This window comes from Eptesicus fuscus, chromosome 4 (assembly GCF_027574615.1).
Source record: "Eptesicus fuscus isolate TK198812 chromosome 4, DD_ASM_mEF_20220401, whole genome shotgun sequence".
In the NCBI taxonomy this organism is placed as follows: Eukaryota; Metazoa; Chordata; class Mammalia; order Chiroptera; family Vespertilionidae; genus Eptesicus; species Eptesicus fuscus.
The window spans coordinates 33,347,413-33,360,738 of NC_072476.1; the positions used below are offsets into that span (position 1 = coordinate 33,347,413).

General features: G+C 52.0%; 1 protein-coding gene across 1 annotated transcript; it reads right to left on the reverse strand.

Annotated features, from left to right (window-relative positions):
- Positions 1–6,732: 6,732 nt before the first annotated feature.
- Positions 6,733–12,943, reverse strand: NYAP1 (neuronal tyrosine phosphorylated phosphoinositide-3-kinase adaptor 1). Its single transcript, XM_008141406.3, has 6 exons — positions 12,876–12,943; positions 11,176–11,531; positions 9,185–10,699; positions 8,109–8,324; positions 7,804–7,913; positions 6,733–7,273 (listed from the first exon to the last, which is right to left on the reverse strand). The coding sequence occupies exons 1-6, from the start codon at positions 12,941–12,943 to the stop codon at positions 7,010–7,012; spliced, it is 2,529 nt and encodes an 842-aa protein (XP_008139628.2). The 3' UTR covers positions 6,733–7,009.
- Positions 12,944–13,326: the final 383 nt, after the last annotated feature.

Genomic DNA, 13,326 nt, shown 5'->3' on the forward strand with positions numbered 1-13,326 from the left:
GTCTGTTGCTTAAGCCACCCAGTTTATGGTATCTTGTTATGGCAGCCTAAACTAAGACACCAGGACACTTTGGGGCACAATTAAAGAAATGTATATATGACCTATGTGTTAAATAAGATGAAAATCTATTGGCATGGGGAGATGGAGACCATTAACAAAGAAAAACAGCTTTCAAAATATATTCAGAGAGCCCTAACTGGTTTGGCTCAGTAAATAGAGCATCAGCCTGCGGACTGAAGGGTCCTGGGTTGGATTCTGGTCAAGGGCACATGCCCTGGTTGCAGGCTTAATCCCCAGTAGGGAGTGTGCAGGAAGCAGCTGATTAATGATTCTCTCTCATCATTAATCATGGTTCTATCTCTCTCTCCCTCTCCCTTCCTCTCTGAAATCACTAAATATATATATTTGGAGAAAAAATTCTGTAATGTTATAAAGGAAACTAGAAGCCCGATGCACAAAATTCATGCAAGAGTAGGCCTTCCTTCCCCTGGCCGCCGGTACCGGCTTCCCTTCTGGCACCCGGGACCAGGCTTCCCTCGTAGCCCCAGCTTCATCCGGAAGGACGTCCAGTCTAATGAGCTTATTATGCTTTTATTATTATAGATTGTTAAATGGTAACCTCTGGGTGGTAGGAATATAGTGTTTTATTTTATTTTTGCTTTTCAATATTTGAAAACTTTCTACAATGCATATCCTATATAATAAAAGCCTAATGTGCTAAGTGTCCGACTGTTCATTCGACCAGTCGCTATGATGTGCACTGACCACCAGGGGGCAGACACTCTGACCGGTAGGTTAGCTTGCTGCTGTGGTCCTGCCAATGGGGACTGGGCAAAACGGGCCAGACATGTACTGGAGCCTTCCCATGGTCCCTCCCTGGCCGACCAATCTCCCCAGGTCCCTCCCCGGCCTCGAAAATATTTTTTCTAATTAATTTCCTTTCAATGTGCATGAATCCTAGGCCTCTAGTTTATATATATATATATATATATATATATATATATATATATATATATATATAATCAGGTTGTGTGTTTTTTGTTAAAGAAAAGGTTTTTTGGGTTTTTTTAATAATATATTTTATTGATTTTTTACAGAGAGGAAAGGAGAGGGACAGAGAGCTAGAAACATTGATGAGAGAGAAACATCGACCAGCTGCCTCCTGCACACCCCCTACCGGGGATGTGCCCGCAACCAATGTACATGCCCTTGACCGGAATCAAACCCAGGACCTTTCAGTCCGCAGACCGACACTCTATCCACTGAGCCAAACCGGTTTCGGCGAGAAAAGGTTATTTTTAATTATGTGTGCTGGGAGGGGCTCCCCAAATCATTTGCTTCACCCCTCATTTTTTTCAAAGGAGGAAAATTTTTGACTCATCACACTAAGTTAAAAACACACACACAAAAACACTTTTTATTGTGGAAAATTTCAAACAGACCCAAGGGAAGACCAAACATTCATCAGCCACAACAATGATCAACTCATTCATTTCTTCCCCTTACACTTTCTCACTTTTCATTTTATTTTGAAGCAAATCCCAGACCTCATATAATTTATCCCATTAATATTTCAGTGTTCTCTCTTAAAGGACTCTGACCACAATACATTTTTACACTTAGAAGTTTAATAATAATTCCTTAATTTCATCTAATATTCAGTCAGTGGTCATATTCCCAATTATTTCACAAATGTAAGAACTGAGCTTTTAAAAGTTTGTTTGATTGAATTAGTATCCAAATAAGGTCCATCTATTGCAATGGGCAATATGTCTTTTTTAGTCTCTTTTAATCTACAGGTTCCTTCTCCATTTCTTTATTTTCCTTGGCAATATATTGGTTGAAGAATCCAGGTTTGCCTTGAGGCATTTCCCAGTGTCCATTTTGCTGATTGCATCCCCTGGTGTTCAATGCATTTTCCCCTCCTTTTCATTTCCTATAACTGGTAGTGGCATCTACAGGCTTGATTATATTTCTAAGTTCAATTTTGGAGGGACTAGAACACTTCATAGATGGTGGTCTTTCTTCTATCAGGAAGCACATCATGTCTGGTTGTTTCTTGTACTGTGTATGTGATGATCGCTGTTACTGAAACTCAATACCTGAATCCATTACTTCATGGCGATATTCCAGTTCTAAGATCCTGTCTTCATGTACTAGCCAAAATATTCATATAAACAGAAACTACCCTTCACCAGTGATTTTATAAAGCTAAATAGATGCTTGACTTTTTTCCCTTTACTTACCAGTTCTTAAAATAATGAGTTGATTCTCTGCCATCCTCCAAAGGTGAGAAATATTTTTGTCATTATGAACTAATGAATTTAACCATATTTGTCTTCCAACCTACTGCAGTTCTTGCCCTTAAAAAAAAAAAATCCTCACCTGAGGATACGTTTTATTGAGAGGAAGGGAGAGGGAGAAAGACAGAGAAACATCTGATGTGAGAGAGAGACATCAATCAGTTGCCTCCTGTACACACCTCGACCAGGGGCTCAAACCTGAAACCTAGGTATGTGCCCTGACCAGGAATTGAACCTGAGACCCTTTGGTGCATCGAACAACCCTCCAACCAACTGAACCACAGCAGCCAGGCCAGTTCTTACCCATCTTGATGCTCGAATTATCCCATCCTTTGGCCATTGAGAGCTCTTCAAAATTGCTCCCAAGTCTTTTTGACGTGACCCTTTGATAGAAATCCCTCTTCAGAGCTGAAATATTATCTCAGCGGGAAAATTGGCCATGAAAAATAAGGCAGCACATTATTTCTGAGGTACTTTTCTCCCCCCTTTCATTTGAATGGGTTCCCTCCCAATGAAGGTCTCTCCCACCCAGCTCCTGTCACCCTCTTGGCTTGAACGCTCCAGGACACTCTCACCTCGGGCTATACTGCCCTAGACCTCCCTGCTTTGCTGGAGTTTCAAAAGGTGGAAAGTCAGAGTTGGAAGTGGCTTGGTGGCCCCAGGAGGACATCCAGGTGTTCTACCAGGTGTTAGGCAGGCAGGCTGGGCCCAGGCTGACTTCCCAGTGTGAGATTTATAGCTCTGGCATAGTCTAAGTTTTTTAAACATTTTAACTCTTTGCAGGCCTTCAGTCTTGTACATCTCACAAAAGGTCTGAGTGGCCCAGGCTCACAGCATCCTTAAGCACCTGGCCTTTGTCTGAGCCCTTACTACCTTGACCCCATCCAATCCAGCCTCTCCTTCCAAATCTGCTGAGATTTGAGTTTTTCTCATCTCACCTCATCGCCATCTCTATCCCTACCTCTCTCTTTTCAACCTCTAAGTGCCCATCTGGATTGGAACCCACATGTGCTGGCTCCACAGTACCTGGCACTCGGTGCCTAGCTCTGTTCCTTGTCACTGAGCACCACCCCTGTCCTCTGTCTTTATCCTCTTTGAACACATAACTACTTATTTTTAAAAAATAATAAATATATAGTTTTCTGATTTCAGAATGAAGATATACACATAAAAATTTAAGTAATTAAATTTTTTTGAAGCAAATTAAGACACCTCTCTTGTCAGGCCTCAAAATAATCGCCAAGTATTTGGGTGTACTTCCTTCCAGACCTACATAAAAATTTACAAATATTTTTTCTCAAAATGTGCTTTTTCTATATTGTACTTTCCTGCACATTACTTTGTTCACTTATTATGAACCGCTTCTTGTGTTTAGAACAGCTATATCTTCCGCATTGTATTTAACAGCTTCAGTTTTCCATGGATACCATAAATGACATAGTTCCATACTGGTGAACATTAGGGGTTATTTCCAGTTTTTCATTATTTCAAACAATGCTGCAATTAGCATCCTTGTACACTTACCTTAGTACACTTATATAACTATTTCTGTAGGATAAATTCCTGGAAATGGAATTTTTTACTCAAAACCATGCACATTAAAAAATTTTTTAAATATATTTTTATTGATTTCAGAGAGGAAGGGAGAGGGAGAGAGAGATAGAAACATCAATGATGAGAGAGAATCATTGATCGGCTGCCTCCTGCGTGCCCCACACTGGGGATCGAGCCCGCAACCCTGGCATGTGCCCTTGACTGGAATCTAACCTGGGACCCTGCAGTCTCCAGGCCAACGCTCTATCCACTGAGCCAAACCGGCTAAGGCACATTTAACATTTTAATAGTTAAACTGACCTCCAAAAAGACTGTATTAATCTACACTTACAAGCAGTGCCTCTTTCCTGCACATACTTGCCAGATTGATGTTATGAAAATTTTCAGTTTTGCCTGATAGGTGAAAAGTATTTTTTTATTGTTTTATTTTGCATTATTTATTGTTAAGGTTGGACATGTTTATTGGTGATTTCTGTTTCTTTGGTGAACTGTTCATGTCCTCTTTTTCACATTTGTTTGGGTTCTTTTTCTTATCAACTCAAAAATCTTCCTTGTATATTGTACCGATCATGTTCTCATGTGTTAGAAGAAAAACTTTCCCAGTTATGTTTGTAGACTGACTTGGCCATATATAAGTTTAAATTGTGAATGTGCTCAAACTTAAAATTTTTCATTTCTGCCTGGCCAGTGTGGCTCAGTGGTTGAGCCTCGACCTATGAACCAAGAGAGGTCAGGGCACATGCCCAGGTTGCAGGCTTGATCCCCAGTAAGGGATATGCAGGAGGCAGCCAATCAATGATTCTTTCTCATCAGTGATGTTTCTATCACTCTCTCCCTGTCCCTTCCTCTCTGAAATCAATGAAAACATATAAAGATTAGCCTTATGTAATAATAACCATGAAATAACAAGAAGTCTGATGTGCTGGTTATAATTTCTTTAATATGAATGAAAATAAACACAAGACAATTAAAGTTTTTTTTAAATGTCCTCCATACTGTTTAAAAACATCTCTTGTATTATCCATATTTTTGGAAACTCTTTTCTAGGTGGTCACAAATCTTTTAACTGAATATTCACTATTGCTTCAAATTCATTGATCTTCACTCAAAGTCCTTTTAACCCCACTTTCCTTGCTGTGTCAAGGTGATCATTTCCCCAATCACATAAGCTCCAAACTGGGCTTGGAAGATGCTCTCCCTCCTCCCACCCCCATTCACTGTCTCTTGTCCTCCATCCTCCTTCCCGGTGATACAGCACCTCCTGGGATTTCTCTGGGTTCCTTCCCCAAGACCAGCATGTTCCTTTGAAGCCCATCTTTCTCAACCAGCTTCATCATGGCTGACTCCCTATTGCCCTCTGTATTATTTATTTATCTATTTATTAATCCTCACCTGAGGATATGTTTGTTTGGGGTTTTTTTTTTAATATATTTTATTGATTTTTTTATAGAGAGGAAGAGAGAGGGATAGAGAGTTAGAAACATTAATGAGAGAGAAACATCGATCAGCTGCCTCCTGCACACCCCCTACTGGGGATGTGCCCGCAACCAAGGTACATGCCCTTGACCGGAATCGATCCTGGGACCCTTGAGTCCGCAGGCCGACGCTCTATCCACTGAGCCAAACCGGTTTCGGCTGTTTGGGGTTTTTAAATTGATTCTACAGAGAGAGGAAGGGAGAAACATTGTTGTAGGAGAGAAACACAGATTAGTCGCCTCCCATACTCGTCCAGACAGGAAATGGGACCTGCAACCTAGGCATGTGCCCTGACCAGGAATCGAACCTGAAACCTTTTGGTGTATGGGATGACCCCTCGGCCAACTGAGCCACCCGGCCAGGGCTGCCGTATGTATTATTTAAACACACTTCCTGGCCCGAACCCCCATCTTCTACTGTTCTACAGACAATCACTGTGACTTTGGGACTTTCCTTCCTCCCCCAGCTCATCCAAACCTTACCTGTCCTTACAGGCTCAATTTCCAGGGAGCATTCTCAGCTGATTCCAGCCCTCGCCCTCTCCTACTCCTGGAGCACTGCCTAGTGTCAGCTCTGGTGGTTCATCTCCCTGGGTAGATTACAACTGCTCGAGGGCAGGTCTTAGTTTGAATGTTCCTTCTGCATTGGCACATTGTCGAGCACACATCAGATGCTCCATAAATATGTTGAGTCGCTGAAAACTTACCTCAAACTCCACCTGTCCCTGTTAGTACAGCCACCCAACCCTCCCTGCACAACCTTCAACTCCCACAAACCCAGGGTCAGAGGGAAAAGGAAACAAACGTAAGAAAGGCAGAGCACACTGAGATTTAAGAAGCCAGTTCTAGGATCATTAGTCTTTTAATATATTATTCTGCAAGAAAGGAATTAAAAAAAAATTCCCGACATCTCTTCTGATTTTTTAAAATTGAAATAAATACCCTGCCCTCCCCCCACCCACAAAAATGTCCCTCCTTCCCCATCATCCCACCCATCCCTGGTGCCAGATCCTCACTCCAGAGCTAAATAAGATGCCTGTTTCAGAGCAGGCCAGCTCACTACCAGATTCTGGCGACTTGTAAATACTGAAATGAGTCTGCTGCCCTCCAGACCAGTCCCTAGCTTTGGGGCAGGCCTGGATAGTGGGGCCTGTAGGCGTTGGGGAGAGTGCAAACTTGCTTTCCTTTCATTGCTCTCGACCCCCCACTCCCTGCTTTGGGGGTGGGGGTGGGGGCAGAATTGCCCTCTAGACTAAAATAAATAAAATAAATATGCCCTCCCCAATCCCCGACTCTATAAGAGCTCCTTCACCTCTCTCACTCTCTAGTCCCTCCTTCAATTGGCCCATCCCCCGTCCTCCCTAACCCTTCCCTCCACCCCCATGCTGACCTCTCTGGCTTGGCCTTTGCCCTCTCGGGAGGGGTCTACCTCGCTCCGTGGGAAGAGCAGCGAGAGTCTCACTCCCAGCTTCAAGCAAACCCTCCTCCTCCCCCAAAATTCTGTGGGTACTGCTAGCGCCCCAAGCCCGGTGGGCCTGGCAGACTCCCCGCCTCAGGGGTTAGGAGGAAGGCCGGGGTGGCTCTCTCTCACCTGGTCCTTAGTGTCCCTCATTCGGGCAAGTTTCTCGGAGAGCCCTGCCCTGCTCCCCAGTCCCGGTGCCCCGGCTCCCGCCCTCCTCAGATGGCAGTGTCCCAGAGGACGGTGTGCTGCCGGCGGCAGGGCGGGGTGCCGGACTTTCGGGGCTCGGGCCCCCGCCTCCAGCTGGGGAGGATGGGCATGCTCTCCTGCTTGCAGAGGCCCCGGTCGGGCCGGTGGCGCGCCTTGATCTCCTTGCACACGCAGCGTTTGCGCTCGATCACCTCGAGCAGCTTGCCGTCGCGCTCGCGCTCTCGGGCCGGCTGGGGCGGCAGGGGCAGGGGCAGCGGCAGTGCAGGGTGGGTCTGTGCTCCTTCCTCCCGCCGCCGCCCCGGCGCGGGGAGAAAGGGAGAATAGGGGTCAAGGACCTCAGAAGGCCTGCGCCCTGTCCCCACCGCCTTCTCCCAGAAACAAGTCTTCTCTTAACCCTATCCTCTCCCCCTGGCTGGGGGCACCGACGGGGACAGAAACCCAGCCCTTGCACCACCCTTTGCCCAGCGGTGAGCCCTGCTGCCAGGCTGTGCCCGTCTCCCCCTGGGGAAGGGGCACCTTTTCAAAGCTGTCTTCCCAGTAGGATGCGCTTTTCCAGGGGTCCACCCCAGAGGGGATGCGCAAAGGTACACTGTCCACCAGTGGCGGCCCTGCCCGGCTTGCCCATCAATAAAGCAGCCCCTTTCCAGGATCCTCCCCCAACTCCCGCCCGCCCCCGCCCCCTCTACCTGGACCCTATTAGTCTGTGCCAGGGCCCAGCCTGACTTCATGCCTTTCTCTCCACCTTCTGGCCTTCCCCTCTATCTGTCCCTTCACAAACAAAACCCAACATCCTCCTCCTCACCTGGCTGGGCACGTCCCGGGGCTGACTGCAGGGTCTGGGGGTGTGGAACACGGCCTGCCGGACTCCAGAGGTGGAGGCAGAGCGCCCCAGGCGGTAGCCTCCCGTGAAGTCTGAGGAAGTGAGGGGAGGGGCCTTCAGGTCTCCCACTAGGTTCCCGAGGACAGCCCCTTCCCGGCTGCCCCTGCCTCCGCAGAGGGAAGGGGATGGAGATGAGGTATTAGGGTGTAGGCCCCAGGACATGAGCCCTGGGAAACTCCCCCCAGCCCACCCCGTCTGGGCACAGGTGTGGGAGGGCCGGGTGTCACCTCCATTTCGGTGGCAGGCCGGAAAGGTCTGGCAGGGTGTGGGCAGCGCCGTGCGACTCCCTCCTCGGTCTCCTCCATGGTGGATCCTGGCCAGCAGGCCCTCTGCCCCCTGGCTCCTCACTGGGATCCCTGATGCCACAGGACCCCTGTCCTCACGCTCCACCTTGGCTGGACCCTCGGTGCTGCCATTCCAGGCCCGGGCATTATCCTCAGCCTCTGCTGGGATGACAAGGACAGCTCAGTGCCTGTATGTGGGAGGGGTCTCGCTATTCCCCCAGCTCCACACACTGCAGCATGGGTGGGTCACAAGTCACGGCCCCTTTGCAGGTCACAGCTGGGAAGGGAGGGGCCCTATGTCACACCTCGCCCAGCACATTCACACACAGGAGGGTCCCGGGTATTGCTACCTTCCATTGCAATCACTGGTATGACTCCTGGCAGAGGGATCTACCCTATCCCAGCTTTAGCTTCCAAGCCCCTCCAGCCCCAGATAGGGCTGTAATGACTACCTACCCAGACAGAACAGGGGCCCTATCTCCAGGAGGGGAAGAATCCTAAATCCTGAGCCAGGAAGTGTGCGTGTGTATGTTTGGGGGTGGTGGTGGGGGGGAATTGTTGGAGGAAGGGCTGACTGTGAACTAAGCTCATCTCTGAGAGTAGGCCTGGCAGAGCATTGCGTTGCCAGGCAACAGTAGGGGCCTCCCTCTCCTCTCCCTCCAGTCTGGACGAGTTGCCATGGTAACAGCTGGGAGGCAGCTGTGTTTAGCTCCAAGTGTGCGCACACTCACACACCCCTGCAGCCCAGCAAAGGGAGGGCCAGGGAGTACAGCAGGATTGGGCAGGAGGAGAGGCTGCTCTGGGGGCCAGATCCTACCTCCCCAGCCCAGATCTTACTGTCCCTTCAGCACACCCTTGGGGACCCCATCCCTTTAGTCCACTGCATACCCCCGGCCCTCTGGTCTCCCAGAACTCTTCCCAGTTCAGGACAATGGGCCATGGCTTCCAAATAACTCCTCCAAGGCCTTCCCTGAATCACCATGGACACCCGCACCCCTCCCCACCTTCCTTTCACTCACTGTCCAGCTCTTTTGCCTTCCTTCCTCCATACAGGACCTTCCGCTGCAGAGCCCAGCCTGCCCCAAATGTCGCTGCGCCCATCTCCTCCTCTTCTTCTGGTGTCCCTGCACTGGCGATGACGTGGGCACAGGAAATACTGGCAAAGGCACCCCCATCAGTCCCTTGCTCTTGCAGCTGGATCTTGACCAGGGGGGATGGGCCCCCCATTCCACAGCCCTTATTCAGCACCCCCCCAGCCTTGAGGCTTTCATAGGCAGGGGGTCTCTTAAGCCCAGCTGCTGAGGCTGGGTAGGTCCAGAGGGGGGTTAGGGGGCCTGCAGTTGGGTCCGGAAGGCTGTGTGGGGAGGCCAGGCAGCCTCGGTGGTGGAGAACCCCAGCTGCTGTGCCCATGGCTCCGCTGTGGGGGCTGGACTTCCCAGGTAAGGGGGGCCTCGAGCTGGTGCACAGCATCCCATGGAGGACCGAGATCTCCTTCTCTGTCTTTGGCTCCCCAGCACCCAAGGGAGGCCCAGCTGGCAGGACGGAGTGGGTCGTCACCTTGACCGCTGAGTACACCATGGTGTAAGACACGGCCTTGTCCTTGGGGGGGCCGGGGAGCAAGGTGGCGGGGGCAGGAGGGGCTGCCGGCGCCCCTGCCGCCTTGGGGCAGATCATGCTGTGGGAGTTGGGGAGCTCCCGCTCTCCCCGGGGCTGGCCAGAGCCCTGGGGTGGCAGCGGTGTTGAGTGGCTCCGGGCCCGGCCCGAGGGTCCCAGCAGCAGCAAGTTGGCAGCAGGAGGCGGCGGCGGTAGGGGAGGCGTCTCCCGCTCTCGGGCAGGCACTTGGGGAGCTGGGGTAGAGCCCACTGGCTCCTTGGAGTGGCAGAGGACTGGTAGCCTTGAGACCCCATCGCCAGGGGTTCGGGAAGCAGACTTGGCTTGGGGGAAGGCCAGAAGTGGAGGGCGATGCTGAAGGAGGTTAGGGAAGGGCGGGGGGATTTCACAAGGAGTGGTCTTGGTGGGCGTCCCGTCCCTCCGGCTTGGGAGGGCTGAGGCTGGACGATGGTGGGTGTGGGGCTGGAGGGCATGAGGCTGGTGTTGCGAGGAGGTGACGGTCAGCGAAGGGGGCCCATTGGCCCGGCCTTCCCCCGCCTCCTCGAGCAGCGGATATTTCATCTCCTCGTATATGGCCTCACTCTCTTCCGAGTCTGAGTCAGCGCCAGCTGGAGGGGTCGGACCCCCACCCCCAAGAGGGGGCCCAGTCAGGCCCCCTCCACATCTCCCTCCTCCCCTGAAGACATCCCCCACCATCTCAATGTACACTGGCTCTTCCTCTTGGGAACCCACCTCAGGGTCCCCAGCGATGCAGGACCCTCTACTGAGGCGCTGAAGGGGCAAGTTTCCCCCTCGGGGAGAGGGAGCTGAGGGGCAGGACTCATCGAAGGAGACAGAGAGCTGGGTGTTGGGGCTTCGCCTGGGCTTCTGTGGAGGAACCTTCCGGCTAGACTCTCGGCCCTCTGGGGCTGGCTTCTGTGAGCCTGGGAAAATGGGAAAGAGAAAAATAAACTGTGCTCTTGTTTGGGGAAGGGAACAGGGAGACCCTTTCTGACCTCTTGACCCACCTGCAAGGACACAGCTGCCTCTTCATTTTGCCCACATTTCTCAACTTACAGCTCCAGTGGGTTCCCATCTTACCAGTCAACCCTCGGTCCTTCTAATGAACTCCTCAGAATCTGAAACTCCCACCCTAAATTCTCTCCCACCCTCATGTACTTCCAAGGACATGTCACCCCTTTCCCAAGATCGAACTTTTCAGGAAACTTCCCCTGTCCTTGAATAATCCATCTCAAACCCTTCCGAAAAGGAACCACCCCCAGCCCCTCTGAGAATGAAATCTTCCACTTCCTTGGTTCTTCCCTGAATGAACCCTCCCAGCAGGCCTCCCCTGGCCTGGAATGGATCCTTCCAACTCCCCACTCCCTGCTTCCCCTGGGGAGGGTTGGGGGTATCTCACCTGCCTTCTTGCTAGGGGGCGTCTCTGCCCCGGACCCTGCCATGCTGAGCTTGGTGCTGGGGTGTCTCCGGGGCTTGGCCGGGGGTCTTCGTGTGCTGCTGTCCTCAGTGAGACCCCCACCTCCTCCCCCAGGACCACCCCCCACACTGTCCATGCTGCCCACAGAGTGGCAGGAGAGGGATCGAGGGGCCATGGCGCTGCGGCAGGGGTGGGGGGTGTGCTCCTGGGAGGCGGGCATAGTCATGAAGCCCATCCTGAGGGAGCGGCGCAGAGAGGCGATGTCCCGCACACGGACCCCGGGCCCTGGGCCAGCCCCGGGCCCTACCGAGCCTGCAGGAGCCACCTCCTTACTGGAGCTGGGGAGAGAAGGCCAAGATGGAGCAGAGGTCGGTTGCAACCCTGTGGCCTCCCAGGGAGAAAGAGGAGGGACTGGGGTGGGGATGGGGGGCGGCCTAAAGGTCCAGGGCACTGAAGTAGTAGCTTCAGGCAGAACCCCTGGGCTTTAAAAACGGGATGAGAGAAGAGGTAAGTATGTGTGCAGGGGAGCAGCCTAGCGCTGGCCGATCTCAGCCCAGGCATAGCCAGCACTCAGCACACATGTGGACGATTTCACACATAGGCCGAGAGATGGCAAACCCGGGCAGCACAACCCCCTCTGGCTCACACCTGCCACCACAGTTCTGCTCCTTTTCACTCATGCTCACACCTGGCCTCTGGCCTTCCCCATGTCCAGCCTCAGTGGCCTATGCTCCACACCCACCGCACCTCCTCTCCCAGACCACATCACTGGAGCAGCCTCCCCAGGCTGATCTGATCTCTGTCTCTCTCCTCAGTGCTGTCCTCTCTCTGTCACCCTCCCAGGCTCACCCCCATTCCCTTTCACTGTCCCCTGAGCTTCCGGATGAGTGAAGGGTAGGGGATGGCTGGCAGGGAAGAGGGGGAGAAACTGTGGGGTGGGCTTTCATTAAGGCCCTGTCTACTAACCCTTCATTAGGAAGAGATCACTGCAGTGATAGCTCTGATTAATCTAATTAACAAGAATTAAACTCTAGTTTTAAGAAGGGAGAAGGGAGCAGGGAGATGGCTCTGACTCAGGCTCCCAGAGGCTGTGCAGTCAATGGGAGTGAAGATGAGGAGGGAGCAAAAGAGAAGAGGCCAGACCCCGGGTCCCTGGGAGGGCAAGGAGAGAGGGCAAGTTCTGGCTCTTCTGTAGGGCCTACATGTCCCTCTCCACACACACACCACCCTTCCTCTGGGCCCTCCCTTCCCCCAGCAGAGGCTGAGAGGGGGCCAAATGGGTCTTCTCTGGTGCCCCACAGATGACCCCGTCCCTGGACTGTGAGGGCAGCATGGCCTGCCCCTTCCAAGGTCAGATGACAGAGGAGCCAGGAGCCAGCCCCAAATTGAGAGAGAAGGCCACAGGCCAGAGGTGAGTCGGGAAGGAGTGACTTGGGCCTCTGGGAATGGAGAAGAGCCAACAGGGTGCTCCTAAGCTGGAAGCCCCCCAAAAGGGCAGGACAGGGTCTGGAGGCAGGCGCGGGGGGGGGGACAGGGTGTGTGCCATTCCAGCAATTCTGGACAGACTCCGAGATCAGACTGATGACCAGGCTGTTGGACCCAGGAAGGGCAGAAGGGATGTGACCCAGCTAGGGGGAGGCAGAAGTAGGCAGGTCAGGGGGCATTCCAGGACACAGCCTTACCTCCTCTTGGCCTCCTCCTCCTTGTGCTGCCTCCACTCCAGCTTGGTTTTTCGGTAGAGGAGGTTCATGTCGTGAAGTGGGAGGTGGGGGCTGGGGGGCCCTGCTCAGAGCCACCAGGCCCGGAGGACGGCCCTCCCTGGGTCCCGGATCCACTTGGTGGGGGGATGGGAAGGAAAAAAAAGAAAGATGGGGGCAGGGGGCAGGAATCAGAGAGAGAGAGAGAGAGAGAGAGAGAGAGAGAGAGAGAGAGAGAGAAAGGAACAGAGACATGACTCGGGTCCTCAGAGAGAAAACAGAGGCACACAAACCCAACACCACCTCTAAGGACCCACAGACAGACAGACATGGAGGGACATTTGTACACAGAGTCACACATCCTGACAAAGGTGTTCAGAGACACAAATACATACTTTGGAGAAATCAGACCGACAGAGATTCTCATCCTGTAAAT